General features: G+C 38.7%; 2 protein-coding genes across 3 annotated transcripts in view; both read left to right on the forward strand.

Annotated features, from left to right (window-relative positions):
* Positions 1–406: 406 nt before the first annotated feature.
* ndufs5 (NADH:ubiquinone oxidoreductase subunit S5) lies at positions 407–12795 on the forward strand. 2 transcript variants are annotated; one of them, XM_062046294.1, is made up of 3 exons: positions 407–579; positions 8785–9031; positions 12620–12795. In XM_062046294.1, the coding sequence occupies exons 1-3, from the start codon at positions 431–433 to the stop codon at positions 12719–12721; spliced, it is 498 nt and encodes a 165-aa protein (XP_061902278.1). In that variant the 5' UTR covers positions 407–430; the 3' UTR covers positions 12722–12795. The 2 variants fall into 2 exon arrangements, with proteins under 2 accessions (XP_061902278.1, XP_061902279.1); XM_062046295.1 differs by lacking the exon at positions 407–579 and adding an exon at positions 2270–2398.
* A 1229-nt stretch (positions 12796–14024) lies between these two features.
* The window catches only part of macf1a (microtubule actin crosslinking factor 1a), a 389896-nt gene continuing 376217 nt past the window's right edge, over positions 14025–27703 (forward strand). Inside the window, 1 exon segment of the mRNA XM_062047376.1 lies at positions 14025–16302. The gene's annotated coding sequence lies outside the window, so the exon portion shown is untranslated.

The following is a 27703-nucleotide window of genomic DNA, read 5'->3' on the forward strand; positions in this document are numbered from 1 at the left end:
CCATCCTGGCTAAGAGACAGCAGCAGAGGTGTGGACTCGAGTCACATGACTTGGACTCGAGTCAGACTCGAGTCATGAATTTGATGACTTTAGACTCGACTTGACAAAATGTAAAGAGACTTGCAACTCGACTTAGACTTTAACATCAATGACTTGTGACTTCACTTGGACTTGAGGCTTTTGACTTGACATGACTTGCTACTTTCCCCAAAACCCAAACCTTAAAAAGTTATTTGGGAGCGCTCCGTATCTTTCATTTTCTACGTCTGTGTCTATAAGCGTGTGTGCTGCTTGTCAGCTGGTGTGCTCTCAGTACAACAGCCAATCAAATTAAATCTACGTTGTTTTCATCCCACAGCTCTCATCCAATCAAATTGCAGGACAACCACCGAACATGAGTTGTCAAACAACGCGGCAGTGAGAAACAATTATGCCAAAGTTGGTTTCGTTCGGGTATAAAAACTACGACTTGGTCAACAAAAAACGAATTGCCGTATGCAAATCACGCAGTTCGAATATTACAGACGGAGACGCAACAACTTCCAACTTCGTTCGACATTTGAAGTTGCACAAAGAAGGGTAAGTTTTGAATGTAAGATAACGTTTATTGGCTAAGTAACATGACTTTTATTTGCTGTGTAGTTAAATCAGTGAAGCTGCAAACTCACTGCTAACGTTATAACCATAGACATCTTATAAGGGTACGCAGCATTGAGCGCTACTGCCTACTGGCGCAGACGAGACGCGGAGCCGCCATCTTGGAGTGGTGATCCGCTCCACTCAGTGCAATTCATTTGGCAGGAGCAATGAACTGTCAGCGCATTTAATTCATCTTACCTCACTGAATACCACTGATTTTCACGCGTTTTTTTGTCATACGTGTAGCTATGATAACGGACACATGTTTTGGCGTTTTTATTATTCATAGTTTGCTTAACAGTAATATAATATTCTTATATGCTATAAGTGACCAGACGTCCGAGATCAAAACTGGGAATACAATCCCAGAGAAGGGGGAAAAAAACGGTCAGCTATTTTTAAGTTGAAGGAACAATAGGATTAGATTATATTTACATGCGTATATCCTACATAAACAATGTATGAATACATTAGATATCTATATATTTTAGGGACCTATATACTGTAACTCTGTTGCTGCAGCAGCAGAGAGTTTATTCTGTCTTGACACTTTGTATTGATATTTTGTATTACATTCTTCCCTTAAATGATCATGTTTACAGTGATTGTTTTATATCTATTTTTTATGTATGTCGCTTTGGATAAAAGCGTCTGCCAAATACTTAAACATATATAAACACCTGAAAGTCTTTATATCAGCTAAAACCACCAATCTGTTTCACTGGATTCAGAATAAAACCAAATGCTGTCTTACCCAACAATGTTAGTATTTGAATATTGTTACTTGAAGACTTATTCCTGGTTACAATTATACTGTTAAGAAAGTATTGTCTTATACTTTGCCTAAAATGAGAATGCATCATAATCAGTGGCGGCTGGTGAATTTTGTTTTAGGTGGGGCTGAAAGTTTGTAAACCAAACCCCTGTAGGGGCGTCATCCTCCCCTGGAAGATTTCTTTGTGATTCTCACATACAAATATTGAAGATCTTTGCTCCTTCTCAACTTTGTGGTAATGTTATTTTCATAAAATACAACCAATAGTATGTTAATGTTTGTTTTTGCAAATGTGTTTATTCTGTAAAGGAATGAGTTAAATGTTTAAAATTGTTTAAACTATTAAAATGACTGGTTAATAGTGCTATTATGAATTGCAATGTCAGCACTATTTTTTTCCTGCAATTTCAAATGCACTTGTTTTAATAAATAAATACAGCGTTTTAAAAGCATACACAATCTGTGTAAAAATATTAGTCTGTGGTTAAAAGGACTTGAAAGGACTCGAAACTCAAAATGCAGGACTTGGGACTTGACTTGAGACTTTCTAGTCTTGACTTTGGACTTGACTCGGGACTTGCCTGTCTTGACTCGGGACTTGACTCGAGACTTGAGACTTACTTGTGACTTGCAAAGCAATGACTTGGTCCCACCTCTGGACAGCAGCAAATAAAACACAAAGTTACATCATGCACAAAAACAAGACATATTAACATTAAAACAATTAAAACAGAACAATAAAAACGATATAATTAAAATAACGAGTCAGTCTTGAGAAGGTATCCTCAAAGAGACATATATCCCATCTCCACTATTTAACCTTCTTAGTGCTTCTCACTTTTGTCCGCTAGATGGCGGCAATGCACTCACTGCCAATGAACTAACTCCACGACACGTTCTGTTACTTTACGGCACTCTGTGGGACAGTCGTAAAGCAAGTGGCTTGCTTCCGGAGAAAGGTTAAATCGACGACTGCAAAACACGGTAATTGTTTGATTTTTTTGCTGTTATATTGCGGTATTTTAGTGACACTTTATTTCGGAAGATAAAATGTAAAGATACTGTAATAATTAGCACCAGTGACAGAAAATATCGACTTGTTTTTAGCATGTCTGTCATTGAAGAGGAGCGTTGGCCAGCTAACATGCTAACTTGCTAATATAATAAATACCTGTTTTTGTAAATAAAATGTTTCATGTTGTGTTGGTGATATTTGACATTAGACAGAAAAAGTCCAAACGCTAATGCGAGAGCTACTTCCATTCATTAATTTTCTACCGCTTGTCCCTTTCGCTACTTATTTTGGCCAATATATTTTAACCCTAAACAAATAAAATACGTCACAACATGCACACACATGTTGCTGTCCACAACTCATATTTTGTATGCAAACTTAAAAATTAAAACTTAAGAATACATTATGAAGTGTAAATATAAGCACTGGGATCAATATTACATATTTTACTTACAGACGAACAAACTTGTTTACGTTTGTTAAACAAAACTGTCTTCCATACCTCATGAAAATATGAAATGTTAGGTCTCTTATTGGTATGTGAACCTTATTAAACACAGTACAAAGAAGCGTGTAAAATCAGATAAAGCATCAAAAATACCTTTTCGTATGATATCTAACTCACTTTCTTAACTTCAATATTGAGAACGGTAAAGTAGGGCTGGGCGATATGGCCTTTTTTTAATTTCTCGATATTTTTTAGGCCATGTCACGATACACGATATATATCTCCATATTTTGCCTTAGCCTTGAATGAACACTTGATGCATATACCATATGTTTCGGAGTATAAGTCGCTCCGGAGTATAAGTTGCACCGGCCAAAAATGCACAATAAAGAAGGAAAAAAACATATAAGTCGCACTGGAGTATAAGTCTCATTTTTGGGGGAAATTTATTTGATAAAACCCAACACCAAGAATAGACATTTGAAAAACATTTAAAATAAATAAAGAATAGTGAAGAACAGGCTGAATAAGTGTACGTTATATGAGGCATAAATAACCAACTGAGAACGTGCCTGGTATGTTAACGTAACATATTATGGTAAGAGTCATTCAAATAACTATAACATATAGAACATGCTATACGTTTACCAAACAATCTGTCACTCCTAATCATACGGTGTTGATGTGGAAATGGTTGCCTCTGCATTTTGTGGGTGTGGCACCGAACGGAGATGTTGACACGCGGAGTTTCAAGCACTCTTCATTCTCTAGCGGGTGACTTTTCAAATGATGCTACATATTAGCAATAATGCTACTTTTTGTCGCAACGCTTTTGCCCCACACTTGACAAATTACGGTTGTCTGTTCGACATCTTCCCGCTTGAAGCCAAACCACCGCCAGACGATGGACCCCGTGCTGTTTTTCTTGGGAATTAAAGGCCTACTGAAACCCACTACTATCGACCACGCAGTCTGATAGTTTATATATCAATGATGAAATCTTAACATTGCAACACATGCCAATACGGCCGGGTTAACTTATAAAGTGTTTCCCGCCACACTTCCGGTTGAAAACGTTTTATTATGCTGACGTATGCGTGTGACGTCACGAGGGCAAGGGAAGTATTCGGAGCCCGTAGAAAAAGCTCTGTTTTCATTTCATAATTCCACAGTATTCTGGACATCTGTGTTGGTGAATCTTTCGCAATTTGTTTAATGAACAATGGAGGCTGCAAAGAAGAACGTTGTAGGTGGGATCGGTGTATGCGGCTGGCTGTAGCAACACAACAAGGAGGATTTTGTTGGATAGCAGACGCGCTAGCGGCGAACTCACCTTGACTTCCTATGTCTCCGGGCTGCCGACCGCATCGTCGATCGCTGGAACGCAGGTGAGCACGGGTGTTGATGAGCAGAGGAGGGCTGGCTGGCGTAGGTGGAGCGCTATTGTTTTTATCATAGCTCTGACGAGGTCCCGTTGTTAAGTTAGCGTCGTTAGCAACAGCATTGCTAGGCTTCGACAGGCGTCGAATACACATTAACCGTGTATTTACATGTCCAGTGTTTGGTTCGGTGTCTCCTGATAGTAGTATTGTTGATCTTCTGTCTATCCTTCCAATCAGGGATTTATTTATTTTGTTTCTATCTGCATTTGAGACAGATGCTATCACGTTAGCTCATGCTAAAGAGCTTCGTCGATGTATTGTCGTGGAGATAAAAGTCACTGTGAATGTCCATTTCGCCTTCTCGACTCTCATTTTCAAGAGGATATAGTATCCGAGGTGGTTTAAAATTAGGGATGATACTCGAAACCGGTTTTCCCGGTTGTTTGATAAGAAAAGAACCGAGTCCTCGGACTCGAATCCCTTTTTGAGAACCGGTACCCGTTATCGAGACCGCTATAGTAAAGGAAAAGAGTTGATTCTTTATTCGAATCCCGTCCCGACCAGAAATGCTCCGTGGGACATCACAAGAATTGACGTCACGTAGCTCAGTCATTAGGCGCAGATAGCGAAAGCAGGAAAACAATGGACGGGAAAAAGCGCTCCAAGGTGTAATAAAGTTCAAAACAAAAGCTATCGTCCATCGAATAAATTTACTGAGAGATTTTAGCAGGGTAAAACACATGACGAACACTTTTACGACCAACCGGAAACATAGCAACCAGGCTAGCAACGCACCTCCTTTACGGCAGCTGTCGCAACGTTCTTAAAACAACCGCAGCACATACATATATATACAACATATCTCCCTTTTTTAACTTTTGTTTTTCTTTCCTTGTAAACAAAACAAAATCACACTGTAGATGTGTTGTCTGTCTAATTATAAATAATGCAGACGAGGCGTGTTGGCTGAGTTCTTGACGTTTACTTTCACAGCGTGGCAACATGCAACACTCTTCGGGGCTACCGCGCATGCTCGTAACTCCCGTTGCATGCTGGGTAGTGTAGTTGTTATATTCTCTCGCTCATAACATTTTTCCTCCTATAAAGAAATAATGTTAACTCAATAAAGTGTATTTCTTTTTTTAGCTTTAACTTTTCATTTTTTTAGCATTGTAACCACATTTGCAAAGAACTTTTCTCTTCATAGAATTTTCTTTCAATAAAGAAATAAAGTGCAAAAATGTCAAAGCATCATAACAAACAGTTATGTCAAATAGCAGCAGAAGTGCACTTTTTGGAGAGCTGTATTATTTTCAGTCGCATATTTACGTCACACTACCGTCATGGCGGACCGCAAAGCAGACGATCAAAGCAGACGATGCGAGCGGTGCGAGCGAGGGGGGAAAAGCATGCCAAAAGTGGTCAAAAGTGTGGGAGTATTTCAATAAACGGCCTAATAATGTTGTTGTATGCACACTGTGTCGAGCGGAAATGGCCTATCATAGCAGCACAACGGCTATGAACGAACATTTGAAAAGAAAACCATCAACTAGCATACGTTGTCATCATTACACAAAAACATGAATGTGTCATTTGTATCTGCTAGGGGTGTAACGGTACGTGTTTTGTATTGAACGGTTTCGGTACGGGGCTTTCGGTTCGGCACGGGGGTGTACCGAACGAGTTTCTAAGCTAAAGCTAACTTTAGCTGCTAAAGTCTAACAAGCTGCTTCGCTCCTCTGCCTCTGTCTCAGCACGCAGCATTGTCCCACCCACACAACCATCTGATTGGTACACACGCAGCATTGTCCCACCCACACAACCATCTGATTGGTACACACGGAGCATTATCAGCCAATCAGCAGTGTGTATTCAGAGCGCATGTAGTCAGCGCTTCAGCGTGGAGCAGATAGGTGTTTAGCAGGTGAGCATCAGGCAGCGGACTCTCCCCAAATGATAATAAACACCTCCCAGTCAACTACTAGTAACATCACTGTGAGCCCGTTGACCTTCTAGAAATATAAACTGCAGCTCAGCTCACTCGCAGTCCTGGCTTGAGGTGAAGGCTAATTACCTCTCAGTTCCAGCCACATCGACCCCTTCTGAGCGCCTATTTTCAGCTGCTGGGAATATTGTAAACAAGAAAAGAACCAAACATGTACACATGCTAACCTTTCTTCATTACAACTGTTAGTCACTCACTGGAATGAGTAGAATTGGTTATTGTGTACTGTGTTGGACTGGATGTTTATTTTGCACATTTTAAAAGCAATACTTAATGTTTACAGTGCTCCAGAATATTTAGATTGGCACTTTTTTGTATTGGATGTTTATCTTTATTTTTGCACATTTTAGCAAATAAGCAATAGTTTCACTTTTGTTGAAATGTTTACACTGTTGTTACAGAATATTTCGTTTTGCACTTTTTTGTATTGGATGTTTATCTTTATTTTTGCACATTTTAAAGCAAAATAAGCAATACTTTTACTTTTGAAATGCTTATACTATTGCAGAATATTACAATTTGCACTGGATGTTGACTTTTATATTTGCACATTAAAAAGCAAATAAGCTACTTTTAATTTTGTTAAATGTTAAAAGTTTTAAATGTTTACATTGTTACAGAATATTTAGTCATGTTGTTGTCAATGTTGACTGAGTGGCCATACTTCTTTTTTTTTGTAAATAAAAGCCATGCCTTTTGAAAAAACGGGCCTACATTTATTTTTTCATCTTCATTTTGAATAAAAAAATAATCGGCAAAAGGAAAAATAATCTATAGATTAATCGAAAAAAATAATCTATAATTAACCGATTAATCGAAAAAAATTATCTATAGATTAATCGATAGAAAAATGGTGAACTCTATAGGTGTTGAATATGTAATTGAGTTGGGATCAATCATATTGTTACCTCGTTTAGCAACTTTTAAGTCAATTGTAAAACGACATAGATGTTGTAACAAAAGTTATTTCACCGTAGGGTATCGATATATCGATATACTCGATATATCGCGGGATATCTCACAGAGAGATAAAGCAAGCGCACCTTCTTACACACGTCACATACGTATACGCCCTCGCGGAGCAGAGAGGTAGCGGCATGGTGCGAGTGGTAATACGAGAGAAAGAAGGTGCGAATCTGGTAACAAATGAAGGAAGAATTAATTCCCAAGAAAAACAGCAGGGGGTCCATCGTCTGGCGGTGGTTTGGCTTCAAGCGGGAAGATGTCGAACCGACAACCGTAATATGTCAAGTGTGGGGCAAAAGCGTTGCTACAAAAAGTAGTATTACTGCTAATATGTAGCATCATTTGAAAAGTCACCCGCTAGAGAATGAAGAGTGCTTGAAACTCCGCATGTCAACATCTCCGTTCGGTGCCACACCCACAAAATGCTGAGGTAACCATTTCCACATCAACGCCGTATGAAACAAATAACAACAGAAGGAGTTAACGTCCGCAGGAACCTACCACATAGCGAAGGACATACACTATTTGATTTCCTATTATGCAGCTCATTTTTATTTGACACTTATTGAAATATCTTGTGTGACATCATGCACAAAAGTGCACTTTATTTGTTTTAAACTATTGTAGTTGCGTTCTGTACAAAAAGTGCACTTTAATTTAGTGTTGTTTTGATATGTCGTCTTAGTGACATCATGCACAAAAGTTCACTAATACCTTGTTTTAAAATGTCTCTGACAATCTTGCACTTTCTGTTTGGAATTACATGAATGTTTGTGCCACTGCTTAATAACTGTTTAATAAATACACTTTTGGTAAATTTACTTAGTTGTGATTTCCCTCTCTGCATGAAAGTTTAAAATGAGCATATATTAATGCAGTATGAACAAGAATGTTTTAATGTAGACACATAGAATCATCATACTGCTGTGATTATATGCATTAAGTGTTCATTCAAGGCTAAGGCAAAAATATCGAGATATATATCGTGTATTGTGACATGGCCTAAAAATATCGAGATATTAAAAAAAGGCCGTATCGCCCAGCCCTATTTTAAAGTAATACCTTTGTGACATGGAAAAACCCAAAAGTAATGTAAAAACATGGTGTTAACTTTTTGATACTAATATAAAACTCCAAGCAGTTTGGCTAATGAAGATAAAGTCAAATAAAGACGCTTTGATATCCTCTAACAACACCGTGTGGTTCAGTGCAACAGTTTAGCCAACAAAAATAAACAGGAGTGATACCTCTCACATCGAATACACAATCTTTGTACCTCCATTACGGCAAATAACTGCATTTCTTTGTATCTTAGGTATCACTAAGTATTATCACTGGAGAACGAGGCTGAACATGTTACACACAGGAAGAGAATAGGGAACCAGTTTTAATATTGTGTTGACATTTTCAAGATTTATGGTTAATACATGTGATTGGTTGGCCGATGTCACTCATGGATGATTGGAATGGGCAGAATAAAACCCTGATGGGCACATCCCTAAATGTAACAATAGAGGTAAACAAGAGCTCATTTTGCTCCTGGTGTTTTCCCAGCATCGCCCTCCGAGCCCCGTCAGTCGCCACCATGCCCTTTCTGGACCTGCAGTCGCGTCTGGGCATCAACATCGACCGCTGGGCGCTGCTGCGGACCAGTGAGCAGCCGTACAAGCGGGCGGTCCGCTGCCACGCATTCGAGAAGGAGTGGATCGAATGCGCCCACGGCATCGGGCAGACCCGCGCCAAGAAGGAGTGCCAGCTGGAGCTTGAGGACTTCTACGAGTGTCTGCACCAGAAGAAGATCGTAAGTGAAGAACTAGACGACCATATTGTGTCTTGCGTCATGCATTTGTTCCATAATCAAATACAGGCGGTCACGAAAGCATTCGTCGTCGTGAGGGAGAGCAAAGATCCGCCACCACAAGCCCAGGGAGTGTGCATTACTCCAACCTTTATCGCTTCTAGAAGTGCTAATAAAACACAACTTAAAGGCACTCATCGGTCGCTTGGCAACGCCATGACTTTACTTATTTCACTAGGAAGGCAAAGTGTGGCCTGGGGGCCATTTGCTGAACGCACCATTTTTTACGGCACTTTAGAGAAATAAAATAAACCAAAAACTTGGATAGAGCAAAAAGGCATAAAATAAAAAAAGGGGGAAATGTTAATACTAGGGCCGGGTGATAAAAGTATATCAATATGTATTGCGATACACACGTAATCAATATCAATAAACAACGAGTTTGGTAGAACGTTGTATTTTTTTAAATGTTCTTTTGTGGGAAGAAAGCGGAAGTTGCGAAGCAAGGTTGGTTCATACTGGCCAACCTTGAGACCTCCGAATTCGGGAGATGGGGGGGTGGGGGTTGTGGGGGTGTGTGTGTGTGTTTTGGGGGTAGCGGGGGGTGTATATATTTTCAAGTATTTCATATATATACCGGTATATATATATATATATATATACACTACTGTTCAAAAGTTTGGGGTCACATTGAAATGTCCTTATTTTTGAAGGTAAAGCACTGTACTCTTCAATGAAGATAACTTTAAACTAGTCTTAACTTTAAAGAAATACACTCTATACATCGCTAATGTGGTAAATGACTATTCTAGCTGCAAATGTCTGGTTTTTGGTGCTATATCTACATAGGTGTATAGAGGCCCATTTCCAGCAACTATCACTCCAGTGTCCTAATGTAACAATGTGTTTGCTCATTGGCTCAGAAGGCTAATTGATGATTAGAAAACCCTTGTGCAATCATGTTCACACATCTGAAAACAGTTTAGCTCGTTACAGAAGCTACGAAACTGACCTTCTTTTGAGCAGATTGAGTTTCTGGAGCATCACATTTGTGGGGTCAATTAAACGCTCAAAATGGCCAGAAAAAGAGAACTTTCATCTGAAACTCGACAGTCTATTCTTGTTCTTAGAAATGAAGGCTATTCCACAAAATTGTTTGGGTGACCCCAAACTTTTGAACGGTAGTGTATGTGTATATATATATATATATATATATATATATATATATTTTTATAATCGATTTAATCGATTATAAAAATAGTTGGTGATTACTTTAGTCATCGATTCGTTGGATCTATGCCAGGGGTGTCCAAAGTGCGGCCCGGGGGCCATTTGCGGCCCGCAGCTGATTGTTTACCGGCCCGCCACACATTCTGGAAATGATATTGCAAAAATTTAAAAAACATTAAAAAAAGTGGAATGAGGTGAAATCTAACTAGCAAAAGTTTCAATGTTGACACAAAGCTGCCATGCAGGCTGTTTTTTTTCTTTGGTCTGTCTTTATTTTACTTTTTTTGCCATTGCTCAAAAAAAAAAAAAATCAATGTTATAATGAATTATTGACCTATTAAAGGCTCCAATTATTTCAAATATTTCACTTTAAAATGTTTTATGTGGAAAATATTGCATATATTGTGTGGTTGCCATACAAAAACATCAACGTTTACTTTGACAAAAGAGCATAAAACAAACAAAATAATAGTTCAAACGTAAAATCGACAGATATATTTGAAGTTGATCTTGTAACTTAAGTGTTGAAAGTAAAAAAAAAAAACTAATAAAAATGTATCACTTTATATGAGTGGGGCACCTTTTGGATCCCAAATATATTTAATGGAATTTTATTTATCTTTTCACTGTGATTACTCAAAAATAATAATGAATTAAAATCAATGGCGTCCTGCATTATTGATCTTTTTAAGGCTCTAATTACTTCACATCAAACATTGCTTTCTGAATGTTTTGGGCAGTGGGGGAAATACTGCATATTTCAGTTTTATTATAAAAAACAAAGTTGTTTTTGACAGAAAAGGCATAAAACCTTTTTTTTTTTTTTTTTTTTTACTTTATATCAACCTGAAGTTGATATACTGAAGAGATTTACTGTAAGCGTTAAATAAATAAAAATAATAATAATTTGACTTGTTTTTAACATTTTAATGACTTAGACCCTTTATTGTCCCCGGAAGCCCTAAAGGTAAAAACATTTTTTTAAAAAATCCATATATTTTGTTATGGTTTGAAAATGAAAAATATCAAAATGGCCCCCGCATGCTTTGTTTTTTCCGTGTGCGGCCCTCAGTGGAAAAAGTTTGGACACCCCTGATCTATGCTATGCGCATGCGCAGAGGCTACTTATTTTATTTTATTTATTTATTAATTTTTTTTAAAATAAACCTTTATTTATAAATTGCAACATTTACAAACAGCTGAGAAACAATAATCAAAATAAGTATGGTGCCAGTATGCTGTTTTTTCCCCAATAAAATACTGGAAAGGATAGAAATGTAGTTTGTCTCTTTTATCCGATTATTAATCGATTAATCGAAGTAATAATAGACAGATTAATCGATTATCAAATTAGTTGTTAGTTGCAGCCCTAATATATATATATATATATATATCCCCTGGGGGGGGGGGGTTACCCACATATGCGGTCCTCTCCAAGGTTTCTCATAATCATTCACATTGACGTCCCACTGGGGTGAGTTTTCCTTGCCCGTATGTGGGCTCTGTACCGAGGATGTCGTTGTGGCTTGTACAGCCCTTTGAGACACTTGTGATTTAGGGCTATATAAATAAACATTGATTGATTGATTGATTGATGTATAAATAAATAATCCGTTCATGAATGAGTATATCCGAGAAGTCTGATCTACAAAATGTGCAGGCAGCATACCCCCTTCCCCTTCGAGCTGTCCTGGATGAACTGAAATTATTTTGTCCAATCATTTTGGAACTTGCAAGCGTACTTCTTCTTACTCGTCGTCGCCATGTCTCTTCTTCGTTCTTCTGCTTCGTCTCTGTTATGTTTTTAGACATTACTACTTGTCGTAGGGGAATGTTATGTGTCAGTGTATTAACGTTCCAGCTGGAATAAACACACGCTGAGAAATAGCTCCGTGCCTGCCTACTTTATGGGTTATAGATAGACCTATGGATAACGGAGACATATATAATAGTCTCCTTTAAGGCACGCCCCCAATATTGTTGTCCGGGTGGAAATCGGGAGAAATTCGGGAGAATGGTTGCCCCAGGAGATTTTTGGGAGGGGCTCTGAAATTCGGGAGTCTACCGGGAAAATCGGTGGGTTGAAACCGATACCGATAATTTCCGATATTACATTTTAAAGCATTTATCGATATTAGATAATATCGGACATCTCTAGTCATAACCCAAAGCTCATGACCAAAGGTGAGGATAGGAACATTGGTTCAGTTAACTTTATTGTGGTGTCAAATAAGGAAATTGACAGGTATCGACTATGTAAGTTCTGGTAGAGTGGGAACCATACTTATAACTAAAGAAGCCCGAGACGGCGTGACGTCCGCATGATGTCTCACGTCTTCCTCGTCTCTTCCCCCCTCGCAGCATGAGCGTCTGTTCGCCGTCCGCCAGCAGCGTGACAAGATGGTGAAGGAGGGCACGTACACGCCGCCCCCCTGCCACACGGGCCAGGCAGACCAAGCCTAAATTGGAAACCTCTTAAATTGTCCCTTCTTCTTCCTCCATGTGCTCATTTACAAAAATAAAAGTCATCACCTCCACTTCCTCGTATTCCCTAATGACTTTTCTTTTCACTGTTTTCGCTTGTTTCATGTTGGCATTATGAATATTATATGACTTTTTATTTTATTTTAACCCTTGCACAAAATACTGCTCTAAATAAATTTGTTCCATAAAATAATTCCATCATCTTTTCCCTTGATCTTACCTGCTATGCAACAAAATATACGATCTATTTACCAACACTTTGAACTATTGAAATACTTTCCAGACTTGATTACATTTTGATGAGATGTTTATGACATAAGTGAGTAAAAAGCGGCTGCAGGACACAACTGGGACAAATAATCTAATCAACCTGAATTGATGCTCTTCGACCTTTCAATTAGTCTGCACTAATCGGATTTGTCATTTCTGTAAACTGCCACTAGATGGCGCCACATCCACATGATTAGAATGCGACTTTCCTGTAATTTGCTATTCTAATCATATATGATCATAATGTATAATTCACATATATTTATCAATATTCATGTATATTTTGTTGTAATGTGTTTTTATTAGAGATTTACTGCAACATTCTAAACCTGTTTTTTAAATGAAAACCATGTCTTCTGAGCAAAAACTGAAGCTGTAACCTAAATATTTCTTCTTGACGGCCACTGAGAAGCTTGTGTCTGTCCTCAAATTGCACACTTGCATTCTTTGATGATCGACACCAAGTCGGTGTTTAATTAAAGCGACACTTAATCCAGTTTTTGACGTCACTTGGAGGTGGAGGATTTGGGATTATCCTGGAACATAAAGAGTAGACTCAAACCCTTTAAAATATACTATTATTAAAGTAAAAATATGCTTGAAGAAAACCATCTTGAGGCCTTTCAAGTTCCACAATCTATCCTTGCATCTGGGAGGTCACTTCATTAGGGAGAGAAGTGAATTATATTTATATAGCGCTTTTCTCTAGAGACTCAGCGCTTTACATAGTGAAACCTATTAGCGACATCCTTTGAGGCTACCGTTAAACCAGTGTGGGTGGCACTGGGAGCAGGTGGGTAAAGTGTCTTGCTCAAGGACACAACAGCAGTAAATAGCATGGTGGCAGCGGGAATCGAACCTGGAACCCTTAAGTTGCTGGACCACAACACGAGTGTAAAAAGTCTTACTCTGATACAACTTTTAAACATTAGGCAACATTTTCTATTACAAATTTTTACACGTTTTGAAAGCTTTTTTTTTGTAAGTTGGTAAAACTTTGTATAATTAAGTTGGTGATTAACTGAAGATGCAAATAAAGTGAAGGGTATCCAATTTATTTTCCAGATATGAAGTTTAATAAACATGAAATAAGATTACACCAGACCTCATGAAAATGTGTTTGTAAGTTGGTAAAACTGTAATAAAATGAAAAGGCACAATGTTGACACTAATATTTAATAATCATGCAAATCTTTGTTTTTAAATACATCAAATACAGTGGATGACAAAATATATGCAGCCTTGAACGGACCCTCACCTCCAACATAACTACTACACATCCAGTAAGTAAGTAGAAAATAGGTAACTTAAAAGTTAAAAAAGGTAAATAAAGAGTAAATGGAAGATTAAAGTTAGGTAAAGGAAGGTAAATAGTGGATAAATAAAAGGTAAATAGATGGGAAAACAAAGTAAATGTTCTATAGAAAGTAAAGTAAGGTCAATAAGAGCTAAACAAGGGCAAAATAAAGGTAAGTTGAAAGTAAAAGATGGTGAAACTAAATTAAAAGTTAAATACAAGGTAAATAGAGGCTAGAAATATAGTAAATGCGAGGTAAAGGAAGGTAAACAGAAGGCAAATTGAAGGTAATAGAATGTTAAAAGAAGGTAAATGGAAGATAAAAGAGAAAATAGATCATTAGAAGGTAAATAGAATGTTAAAAGGAGGTCAATGGAACATAAAAGAGAAAATAGATCATTAGAAACTAAATAAAATGTAAAGAAAGGTACATTGAAGATGAAAGAAAATAGAAGGTAAACAGAAAGTAAAGGAAGGTAAATGGAAAGTAAATGAGGGTAAATAGAAGGAACAGAAGATAAATACAAGGTAGAAAATGTGAAAGAAGGTAAAAGAAGGCCATGGTAAAATAGAAGGTAAAAGATAACAGAAGTAAACAGAAGCTACATAAATAAAAGGTAAGTTAAAGAGAAAAGATGGTAAAACAAAATTAAAAGTTAAATAGAAGCTTAAAAGAAGGTAAGTTAAAGTAAGCTAAAAAGGTAAATGAAGGTAACACATTTCAAAAGATAATGAAAGTCAAATAGAAGGGAAATAAAGAGTAAATTATTGGTAAAAGGAGGTAACTAGAAGGTAAAAACGTTAAATAGATTGTATATTGAAGGTAAATATAAGGTTAAAAGTATGTACAATAGGTAATTAGAGGCTAAATGAAGTGTACATTGGAGGTAAATGAAGGTGAAATGGGTCAAAGAAGGTAAATAGAAGGTAAAAGGTGGTAAATAAAAGGTAAAATAAGTTGAATTGAAAGTAAAAATGAAATAGAAGGTACATTAAATATAAAATAGGTAATTAGAAGCTAAATAAAAGGAAAATTGAAGGTAAAAGAAAGTAAATTAAGGGTAAATAGTAGGTAAAAGGTCATAGAAGGGTAGATAGGTTATGGCAAGCAGAAAAACTTTTTGTTTCAACTATTGAGGCTACAAAGTGTGATTCATGCGGTTAAGAATAAGCATGCAATAACTAGTTGTTAGTGCTTGTCAACATACCAAGTGTGTGTGTGGGTACATTGGGTGTAAGGTGGGATGGGGGGCCCTTTTGGGGTCTGGTGTACGGGGCCCCCAATATGTGGTGCTACGCCCCTGTACATAACTCCAACATTGATTTGCTGAAGCATATATGTATGTGTTACACCAGGTATTATTTTCAAAAGGAAATATCTATATTGAAGAATTTACAGCAGAAAGCATCATTTTAGGGAGATTAAACACAGGAGATGATTTTCTGCTCCAACTATGTCAAAGTCAACGCCTTGTTTTTGCTTTACAGCCCAAAAAGACCACAAAAAAAAGAAAAAAAAGAAAAAGTGAACGTTTAGAGAGACTACCGCCCGCGCGTGCACGCCAGGCAGCGTGAGCGCGCCTGGGTCGGCCTCGCCGGGGTCTGGCGGAACCGCCGAGCCACGCGCGATGATGACGCAGGAGAAGCCCCGAAACGTCCGCTTCCGGCCCGCAGACATGGGCTGACTCACCTCGCTCACCCACCGAGGAACCGAGCAGCCCCCAGCGGGGAGACATTGTGCGAGTGGCCGGCAGAGGGTGAGGAGGGTCCGGCCGAGGCGAGAGCGGAGGAGACGTCGAAAGGAGGACGCCGGGGCAGCCATTAGCATCGCTGACTCTTACTTTTACATTCCACGGAAAAGAAAAAAAAACACCGAGAGGAGCGGAAGACATTCTTTTTTTTTCATCCAGGAGGAGGAGGAGGAGGAGGACGCAGCCACCCCGGCCTTCCTCGCTCGGCGCCCGGCTAGCAAGACCGCTGCCACCCGCTGAAGGTAAGCCACCTCCGGAGCTCATAAAAACCAACAAAGCTGCTCTTGATCTCTTAATCACACATCATCATGTCGCGGAGCAATGAGAAAGATGATTTATTGTGACATGAATGTGTTTATTGACATTATAAGCCCAGTCAGAGATGGTTTTTTTGTCCACATGTGAGCACAGCAGCACGGATGTGATAACAAAAGCATCCTCCTGTCCACTCATGCACGCCATGATCAGGAATGCGTGCTAAAAGTGTGCGGCGGAAACCGCACACTGAAGGCCGCCTTCATCCATGTGTGTCACCCTGGCAGTCCACCTGGCTGCATGTAAAGTAGGCTCCTGCAGGAGCAAAGAGGGGCCAAACAGGAGAGATGCTCCTCTCCTGCAGCTTTATGGCAGATGGTCCAACGTGAGCCTTATGTCCTTTTACTCTACTGCACAGTGAAACCCACTTGTACACATTTAAAAAAAATTTTTTTTATTTATTCAAAAATTATATTTAATTTACTGTAATTTAATTTAATATATTCAAATTTATTTTAATTCAATTTAATTGTATTTTATTATCAACATTTCTCAAGTTTAAAAAAAAAATTTGTTTACATTTCTAAAAAAAAAAAATAGAATGGAACTTTTTCATTGCACTTAAAAAGGGAGGGCCCAGTTTGAGCAAGCAACATAAGTAGGGATGTCCGATAATGGCTTTTTTGCCGATATTCCGATATTATCCAACTCTTAATGCCCGATACCGATATATACAGTTGTGGAATTAACACATTATTATGCCTAATTTGGACAACCAGGTATAGTGAAGATAAGGTCCTTTTTAAAAAAATAAAAAATAAATAAGATAAATAAATTAAAAACATTTTCTTGAATACAAAAGAAAGTAAAACAATGTAAAAACAGTTACATAGAAACTAGTAATTAATGAAAATGAGTAAAATTAACTGTTAAAGGTTAGTACTATTAGTGGACCAGCAGCACGCACAATCATGTGTGCTTACGGACTGTATCCCTTGCAGACTGTATTGATATATATTGATATATAATGTAGGAACCAGAATATTAATAACAGAAAGAAACAACCCTTTTGTGTGAATGAGTGTAAATGGGGGAGGGAGGTTTTTTGGGTTGGTGCACTAATTGTAAGTGTATCTTGTGTTTTGTATGTTGATTTAATTAAAAAAAACAAAAAAAAACTGATACCAATAATTTCCGATATTACATTTTAAATCATTTATCGGCCTGCCGATATTATCGGACTTCCCTAAACATAAGCACATATGAGCACATATTACCACACACCATATATAGGTATAGCTCGGTTGGTAGAGCCAGCAACTTGAGGGTTCCAGGTTCGATCCCCACTTCCATCCTAGTCACTGCCGTTGTGTCCTTTGGGCAAGACACGTTACCCACCTACTCCCAGTGCCACCCACACTGGTTTAAATGTAACTTAGACATTGGGTTTCACTATGTAAAAGCGCTTTGAGTCACTACAGAAAAGCGCTATATAAATATAATTCACTTCACTTCACACACTAACACTCCTATAGGAGATAACAGTCTGTTCCGGGATCAAAGTGTCGCCATTTTTGAAAGCACGATTAAGTTGACGACTTGTCCAGGGTGTACCCCGCCTTCCGCCCGAATGCAGCTGAGAAAGGCTCCGGCACCCCACCGCGACCCCGAAAGGGACAAGCGGTAGAAAAAACGGATGGATGGATTCACAGTAAAGGCATGCAAGTGTAAGAATAAGTTAGGCAATGTTATTGTTAAGATATCAAAATGACAAAACACACAAAAACAATAATGCATTGGTTCCATTGTAAACCTGAAATTGAAGTAGCCCTTATTTCGGTGCTAAATAAATGCAGACTCGGCATCCTGCAACAAGTGCTTGCCGATGATATTGTGCAAGTAACGTCTCGTAATAAAATGTCGTGCCAGAGTCTGACGCTCTTTTTTAAAACTTTATTGCCGACCTTAACACGCCGACGGCAGCCCTCATAACCCAGCGTTAGCCAGTAGCCATAACAACAACAACATAGTGACATCACTTCCTCATCATGCACCAATGATGGTTACGGTGAGTGAGGTTGCGTTCACGAACCCAGGGAATTAGGACTATCGATAAGCAAGTCTCAAGATTTTATGCACATTCTCTGTTTTATGTATTTCTGCAATCATTAAGACCATTTTCGAACACATTTCTTAGTTGTTATTTTAAAGGGACAAGCGGTAGAAAATGGATGGATGGATGGATAATTAAATCTAATGAATTTCTAATCTGTTCAACTTGAATGTCACAAAATTCCATCATAATAAAATAGCATTATTTATTTTATTATTATTATTATTATTGAATATTTTCTATTTTTAAGTACCGATTTTACCGTAAAATTTGTAGTGTTTTTTTAAAACACCAATTAAAGAAACAGTACCCCAGTGTTATTTACACCGTAAAATTCTGGTGACTGAGTTGCTGTTTTGTTTTACCATAAAATCTACGGTTGTTGTTTTTACAGTGTAAGTTGAAGAGTGCATTAAGGTTTAAAGGGCAACTGCATGTTTTTGGGACTGTTACTCAAAAATTACGATCGTTATTTGAGACAAGAACACGCACGTCTTTCTTTTTCTGTGCGTCCTAAATGGTGAAAATCTGCTAGCAAGAGGCGGCTAACAATACAGATAATCATCTCTTAAAGCTGTGGCGACATTGTTATCGTGAGGGCTAACACAGAGGAACTACTTTTCTGGTGTAGGAAAAAAAAAGCTTGCTTCTCACTCACAATTCAATGCAATAAGACAACAATATGAACCAACAAAAATGTAGTTTTGTAATTAGATATTAAGAAAAAGCAATGTAAACATTTTAAATGACCTGTATGAACAATACACAAAAAAGAATACATTGACAACTGCATTTCAGTTCAATTCAATATGTTCAATAGTCTCATGTTTATGTTCCTGGTAATGTCCAAAATTCGTCAGAAAAGATACAAACATGTCAATAGGTCCAAGGGGAAAAGATAAGTGTTCAAATATTTCCTACCGCAGTGAAGCCACTACAAAACTCCTATACCGCTTCGGTTATGATTGAAAAAGTAACAAAATCACAATAAATGGGCAAAAACTACGAAAAAAGGAGTGTTCTTTAGACATTATATGGTTTGTGAAAAGGTTCAGATACAATATATGTCAGGCTTGGTCAAAAGATAGGACTCAGATGCAGAGTAGGGATTCATTCGGCAGGCTTTTATTTTGAAAGCTTCCTTTCACTTCCAGAGTCAGGGCAATTCAATATAGGCTATAACTAAACTAGTCGGCGAAAAAGGTTCCAAAAAAAGGAACACCCGAAAATCACTCCGAAAGGAGGAAAACACAAAAACAATAACAAACTATACTTGGCGCCGTATATTCTATGAAATTTATTAGAAACAAAAAACGCTCCAACAGGAGGAAGAAAAATGGCTATGAAACTTCTACACTGTCTCTAATCTAATAAAGGTTAACAAAAAAATGTCACTCAAAAAATTGAGGAAAAGGAAGAACTGTAAGACAAAACTGAAAACTCACCACTTCGGCTGCAAAACTAAATAACACAAAATCACTCTGCTGAGGAGGAGAAAAAGAAAACTCAAAATATCAACGAAGGAATTCAGGATCAAGGTATTCAAACACGAGACGAGGCAAGGTATGGACAGGAAGCTAGAGAGGCACGAATAAACGAGACAATCTGGCACAGAACAAGGGGAGGCGTGGGCTTATAAGACACATGAGGGTAATGGGGAACAGGTGGAAACAATCAGGGGTCAGGGATGACGTCAGACTGATGACACAAAAGGAAGGGCAAGTGACCTGAAACGAGAGGAGTTACTTTTCAAACTAAAACCTGCAATTCACAGGACAGAAGAAACCAAGACAAGACATCCCTCACCGCAGTGTGACAATATACACTTAAATAGTACGCTTGTTTTAGAAATGTGGCCATAAATATGTCATGGTAACGGCATTCGAATTCGTTATTAGCATTATTAGCAAACACATAACACCATGCTGTTGTTGTTGACGGAAGTAACGTTTTGTTGCTATAGGCTCTGAGGTTCTGTGAAATCAACGCGGCCAGGAAATAAGTTTTGGTTAAAGAAAATAAACAAAATACTGTAAATATTACACTGTGGAAGTCGCTTCCTCGCAGCTCCACTGTAGACACGGCACAAGAGCCAAGCGTGCAGGTTTTAACAAGGTTTTAATGAACAATTGTTTTAACAAAGTCTTTCAGCCACGTCCGTATCCTCTCTCTCTCTCTGCTCCCGGCCGCTCACTGTTAAAGACAACAGCGTATTAGATTACCACGTACCACCTGTGCAATCTAATCACCTGCCAGCTGTGTCTCGCCGTCCGCACATGCCCCGCCCCCATCCGATGGTGCTCCGCCCTCAACACCATCGACAGAGGCGGTGACCTTTGCTCCTGCGGGCACGCTGATCACACTCTCCCTCCACATACCTGTACACATTATCATGTTATTACTACATGTTGATGGAGGTTTTTGGACTATATGCAAAGTAGTATTGTCTGCATTACTTACCGCCTCTTGAAAGCAGTTTTTTTACTATTTCAAACACACAGAAATGAGAAAGACGCGTGTTAGAGATTGTAAAAGATGGGCAAATTAAAAAAATATACTTTAAGAGCATACAGAGTAGGGATGGCTACCGTTTACATTTGAACCGATACCAGGGTACTACAGTACTCAGCGGTACCAATTTTCGGTACTTTTGTGTGTGTTAATAAATACTATTATTTTTGATAATACAATCTCATTTTATTGTAACATTTAAAAATGAGCTGATTACGATAACTGCTGTGTTATTAGCTTGCAGTCATGCACTGACCAAGTATGCCTGGTTAGCACTCCAGCAAATCAATAAAATCCACAAAGCTCAGCTTTGTGCATTCACGCACAGCATAAAACGTTTGGTGGACAAAATGAGAAAAAGAAGGAGTGGCATAAAACACGTCTTTCTGTGGCAGCATTAGAGAAAGTTGTAAATGTAAACAAACCACGATGAGTTCAAGGATCGCTGAAATTAGTAGGACAAAACGGTGCTTGCCAAATACTCTCATCAGTGAAGCATGTAAACAGTGGGATTTCCTACAATTAGGAAGGTTTGTGTCATGTTTGTTCTCCTACAGAAAACATTAAAACCAAAAAATTTTTTTTTTCTTCATGTTTTTCCATTTTCACACATCTCTGAAATAGGTCCATGGAGCCACTAGGGCGGCACTAAAGAGCCGCGGGTTGCTGACCCCAGTTATAGACCAACTCCTCAATCTCGTTACCCTGCGTAATGACAATAAAGCTGATTCTGATTCTGATTCTGAACTTAGTTTGTTTTCAGCACCCCTGGGTTTGTCTTTTAGTTGCCATGGGAGCTGATTATTTCCACCTGCCTCTGATTAGTGTTCGGGATGCTCACCTGCTCCCGGTCACTAATGGTAGAGTTCTTTATTCCTGCTATTCGCCACACTCAGTCTGGCTGTCTTGTTTGCTTCATGCAACAGTTACGTCGTTTACCTTTTCATTCCTGATTCAATGCTAAGTCTTCCTGTTAGCTATTTCCTTCGTTTCCCGTGCAATCGGCACACTTTCCGGTATTCCCGACTGATTTGTGAAGAATAAATCATTCCCCCACCTGCACGCTGCTTCCGGAGTTTCGTCTGCATCTTGGGAAAACGATCCGCCTAATAACACGCGACCCCGACGTGACAGATAGCACATTTTTGAAAAAGTGGAACGTTACTTTACTTACGTTGCAGAGTTTTTTTGAGTCAATTTCTTTGTTGGCATTGAAAATTGCATTCATATGGCTTTAGATTGGTCGTTAGTAGAGATGTCCGATAATGGCTTTTTTGCCGATATTGTCCAACTCTTAATTACCGATTCCGATATCAACCGATACCGATTTATACAGTCGTGGAAATAACACATTATTATGCCTAATTTTGTTGTGATGCCCCGCAAACTTTTTCTACAAAGGGCCGCACACTGACAAGTCAAAGCATGCAGGGGCCATTTTGATATTTTATTTTGTAAAAAAATATCAAAAGAAAGAATCTAAAACATTCATACATTTACAGACAAAACAATGTGTCTGCTTTGTATTAATACTAGTATTAAAATTAGGTACCTTATTTGCTTATTATGCTTACATTTTTACTGTTGTTTTTTTGTCTGATTTTATTTTGACAACATGTCACGCGGGCCAAAAAAACTTGTGATGCGGGCCGCAAATGGCCACACTTTGGACACCGCTGAATTAAACAATGTAACAAGGTTTTCCAAAACAAATCAACTCAAGTTATGGAAAAAAATGCCAACATGGCACTGCCATATTTATTATTGAAGTCAAAAAGTGCATTATTTTTTTTAACATGCCTCAAAACAGCAGCTTGGAATTTGGGACATGCTCTCCCTGAGAGAGCATGAGGAGGTTGAGGTGGGCGGGGCTGGGGGGAGGGGCGGGGTTTTTAGGGGGTAGCAAGGGTGTATATTGTAGCGTCCCGGAAGAGTTAGTGCTGCAAGGGGTTCTGGGTATTTGTTCAGTTGTGTTTATAATAATAATAATAATAATAATAGATTTTATTTGTAAAAAGCACTTTACATTGAGTAAACAATCTCAAAGTGCTACAGTGTATTAAAAAAAAGAAAAAGAAAAAGATAATAAAGAATAAATTAAAGTAAAAACTAGAATAGCCAAATAGCTAAAACTAGTATGCATGTATCTAAAAAAAAAGAAGCTTTTTAAGCCTTTTTTAAAAGCATCCACAGTCTGTGGTGCTCTCAGGTGGTCAAGGAGAGTGTTCCACAGACTGGGAGCGGCGGAGCAGAAAGCCCGGTCTCCCATTGTTCGTAGCTTTGTCCTCTGAGGTTAGCCTGTCTGGAGCGGAGATGTCGTGTGGAGGATTTGGGGGTGAGTAGTTCTTTGAGGTAGAGGGGGGGCATTGCTGTGTGAATGTTTATTCTATGTTTGTATTTTTAGTCTTACACACCTAAATGAAGGAAGAAGTGTAAAACTAAAAGAAGGAAAACAATTCAAAAGAAGGAACATCAGTATTTGTGTCGTAACTCGATGTCGATCAAAGCTTGTTTAATACACGTAGCGCCAAATTAGACCAGTAGAGGGTGATAACGCTACATTTCGGGTTTAATTGTGTTGAGCCACATTCTTTGTTTGCTGTCTGAATGTTTAATGTATAAATGCGTAAACTTCTGTAGTTTATTGTGTGGATGTATTAACACTAAACCTTCTATTTTATTTATGTAAAATACACAATGGACGTTATAGTTTTGTAATGTTTATTCTATGTTTGCATTTTTAGTCTTACACACCTAAATGAAGGAAGAAGTGTAAAACTAAAAGAAGGAAAACAATTCAAAAGGAACATCAGTATTCATGTCGTAACTCGATGCCGATCAGAGCTTGTTTAGTACACGTAGCGCCAAATTAGACCAGTAGAGGGTGATAACGCTACGCCTCAGGTTTAATTGTGTTGAGCCATGTTCGTTGTGTGCAATGTTTGCTGTGTGAATGTTTAATGTATAAATGCGTAAACTTCTGTAGTTTATTGTGTGGATGTATTAACACTAAACCTTCTATTTTATTTATGTAAAATACACAATGGACGTTATAGTTTTGTATTGTTTATTCTATGTTTGTATTTTTAGTCTTACACACCTAAATGAAGGAAGATGTGTAAAACTAAAAGAAGGAAAACAATTCAAAAGAAGGAACATCAGTCGTAACTTGATATGATCAAAGCTTGTTTAATACACGTAGCGCCAAATTACACCAGTAGAGGGTGATCACGCTACACCTCAGGTTTAATTGTGTTGAGCCACATTCCTTGTGTGCAATGTTTGCTGTGTGAATGTTGTTTAATTTCTATATGCGTAAACTTCTGTAGTTTATTGTGTGGATGTATTAACACTAAACTTTCTATTTTATTTATGTAAAATACAAAATGGACGTTATAGTTTTGTAATGTTTATTTTGTGTTTGTATCTTTAGTCTTACACACCTAAATGAAGGAAGAAGTGTAAAGAAATAAAACAAAGGAAGGAAATCAATTCAACAGAAGGAACATCAGTCCTCAACAAAACTTCTGTTTCTTCATGCTGTTAACTATCTGTCTCGCGGCACACGCTGGAATCCACTAGCAAGGGCACAACAAGGAATTCAGTACAGTGCGACGTGTTTACTTTGCAATTAAGTAAACACAGTCTCAAAGGAATATAACATGCGGAGGCACTTTCTGACGAAACATCCACATTTTCAGCCCTAGGGCTCTTGAAACTGCGGCCATCTTCTTCATGTAGTTGAACAGCCCTGGTGTTTTCCAGCACAGGGCCCAACATGGAGTGACACCGTGAAAGCGTGAGTCATCACTCTCACAGCGTTGCTGCGCGGGTCTGACAGGACTCCCGTGCTCGTGTCGCCGCTGCCACGTCGTGCAGGAGGAAGACGAGCAAAGAAGGACAAGAGAAATGTCTCGTCTCGTCTCTGCATGACATCATTCTGTCCTCATGTCTTAGTTTGTTGCTAGGCAGATTTTCTTTGCCACTTGTCTGTCCCCTGCCCTAACAAAACAGAGAAAGGACAGCGAGTCAGCAGGAAGCTTTTGACAATATTTCAAAATATCAATCAGTGTTTCCCATAAACTGACAAGATACCTGTGGCGGTGGCGGCGTGGCTATGGGCGTGGTCACCATGACATCATCGTTAATTTGCATAATTTACTACAATGATATGATTTTCTCTAAAAAGGCTCAAAAAATGTATACTTACTAATTAATAACAACAGTTTTGTTTTAAACGTCCATCCATCCATCCATTTTACAATATAATTACAACACTTTATGTACATATTTATATGCAGATTTGAACAATAAGTTATTCACTGAAATATATTTATTAATTGTGGTTCTTACAAAAAATATATCTTATAAAATATAAAAGCTAAAATGTCTCTTAAAGCTCCGCCCCTTTAATTAGTGCATACTAAATAATTTAACTTTAGCCTACTACTACAACCATATTATTTACCAGCAACATAAAGTGAAACAGAGGCAGAGGTGTCCCGCCACAGTCAGTAACAAATAAACAGAAAACAGTAGTGGTCAAATACAAATAAGGCAACAAGAGAAGTATCCTACACTTCTCTTTTGTAAAGTAAATCTGAACAGCCTATATGGGCATCTACATCAACTATATGATTTGCCTGAGAAGCTGGACAGGACCAAAAAAATAATAATAATAATAATTTTTTAATTTAATTTTAATTTTATTTTATTTGTGGCGGACGTAATTGTTTCGTGGCGGGCCGCCACAAATAAATGAATGTGTGGGAAACACTGTCAATTACACACAATAGATTTGCAAATTGAATCATTCCTCTTTGTTTCAAAAATTTCTTTTTTAACTTTGGCGCCATCTGCTGGATGCGCTGCAGTGGCGTAGAAGTGCACTGCTTCGTTCTAACGTGTTCCCTAAATCAGGACGGCAGTCATTCGATCAAAGGGATCGAACTCGCGACCGTGCAGTGTGTGCGTTTGTCAATCACGCAAGGCAGACAGGAAGTGATGTCACTGTGGTTGTCGTCCTGGTCCGAGCAGAACCTCAATGAGACGTTTGGGCCGCTGCTATATTTAACGCTGGCAGTCCGGATCCAGAAGCCAGAGACCAAAACACACCGCATGAGATCTAAACACTTAAAGCACAAGCAGTCAGACTTGAGGAACCTCCCAGCTGCCAGCGTTGCTACGGCGACAGGCTTTGTGATGTTTGGCGAGTGGTTTTTCTTTCCGTGTGGAGGTCCAAGGCTGCCATGAGGATTTGGTTTGCACAAAGCCTCCATAGTATGTAGCACCTCACATTAGCACGTCCTTGGGCCTCGCATGACCCTTTGTGGCTATATTTTGTGAGTATTCTCAGTTTTCGGAACTGAACTCGCGGGTTGAATAGCCCAAATGATGAAAACGAGAGTACCTAAAAGGGAACCTTGAGGAACACCACTGGTATAACTGAAGACGTTGAACAAATGACGACTACAAGCTACAATAACAGCTTGAATACATGAATCACATTACGGGGGAAAAGGTGTAAGTGCCAAAAAGGTGAGGGCTTAAAGGGGTGCCTTGAGGAACGCCGCAGTTATGTAAACCACAAGTTTGGATTCAAGTGTTCTGTGTTTGCTAGCAAGGTTAAAATTAAAATGCAAGAATCTGCCGATGTGTTTCCAGTGGTCTAAGTTCCTCTACAACGGGAGCACTCTGGTGTTTTTAGCGATTTTCTGCAAAAAGTGTGCGATCAGTTGATTAGCCCTGCGTTATTTTATTGATTTTATTCTGTCTCCTGACTTATTTAATCTACTCGTACATTTCTTTTTCTTCTGGTTTCTCTCTGCAGTTAGACTTCGGTTGAAGTTCACATTGAAGCTAGCTTAGCGGTTAGCATTAGAGATGCAAGATAATATCGGACTGCCGATATTATCGGCCGATAAACGCTTTAAAATGTAATATCAGAAATGATCGGAATCGGTTTCAAAAAGTAAAATTTTTGACTTTTTAAAAACGCCGCTGTGTACACGGACGTAGGGAGAAGTACAGAGCGCCAATAAACCTTAAAGGCACTGCCTTTGCGTGCCGGCCCAATCACATAATATGTACGTCTTTTCACACACACAAGTGAATGCCACGCGTACTTGGTCAACAGCTATACAGGTCACACTGAGGGTGGTGGCCGTATAAACAAACATAAACACTGTTACAAATATGCGCCACACTGTGAACCCACACCAAACAAGAATGACAAACACATTTCGGGAGAACATCCGGACCGTAACACAACATCAACACAACAGAACAAATACCCAGAACCCCTTGCAGCACTAACTCTTCTGGGACGCTACAATATACACCCCCCGCTACCCCCTGCTACTCCCTACCCCCCCAACCTCCACCTCCTCAAGCTGCTGTTTTGAGGCATGTTAAAAAAAATAATGCACTTTGTGACTTCAATAATAAATATGGCAGTGCCATGTTGGCATTTTTTTCCATAACTTGACTTGACTTATTTTGGAAAACCTTGTTATAAATGATAAATGATAAATGGGTTATACTTGTATAGCGCTTTTCTACCTTCAAGGTACTCAAAGCGCTTTGACACTATTTCCACATTCACCCATTCACACACTGATGGAGGGAGCTGCCATGCAAGGCGCTAACCAGCAGCCATCAGAGGCAAAGGGTGAAGTGTCTTGCCCAAGGACACAACGGACGTGACTAGGATGGTAGAAGGTGGGGATTGAACCCCAGTAACCAGCAACCCTCCGATTGCTGGC

The sequence above is a fragment of the Entelurus aequoreus genome, linkage group LG05 (genome assembly GCF_033978785.1).
Source record: "Entelurus aequoreus isolate RoL-2023_Sb linkage group LG05, RoL_Eaeq_v1.1, whole genome shotgun sequence".
Classification (NCBI taxonomy): Eukaryota; Metazoa; Chordata; class Actinopteri; order Syngnathiformes; family Syngnathidae; genus Entelurus; species Entelurus aequoreus.

Coding starts and splice junctions, on each gene's coding strand:
- ndufs5 (XM_062046294.1), top strand. CDS start 431: ATGCCAAAGTTGGTTTCGTTCGGGTATAAAAACTACGACTTGGTCAAC. Junction 580..8,784: donor TTGAAGTTGCACAAAGAAGG/GTAAGTTTTGAA, acceptor GTGTTTTCCCAG/CATCGCCCTCCGAGCCCCGT. Junction 9,032..12,619: donor GTCTGCACCAGAAGAAGATC/GTAAGTGAAGAA, acceptor CCCCCCTCGCAG/CATGAGCGTCTGTTCGCCGT.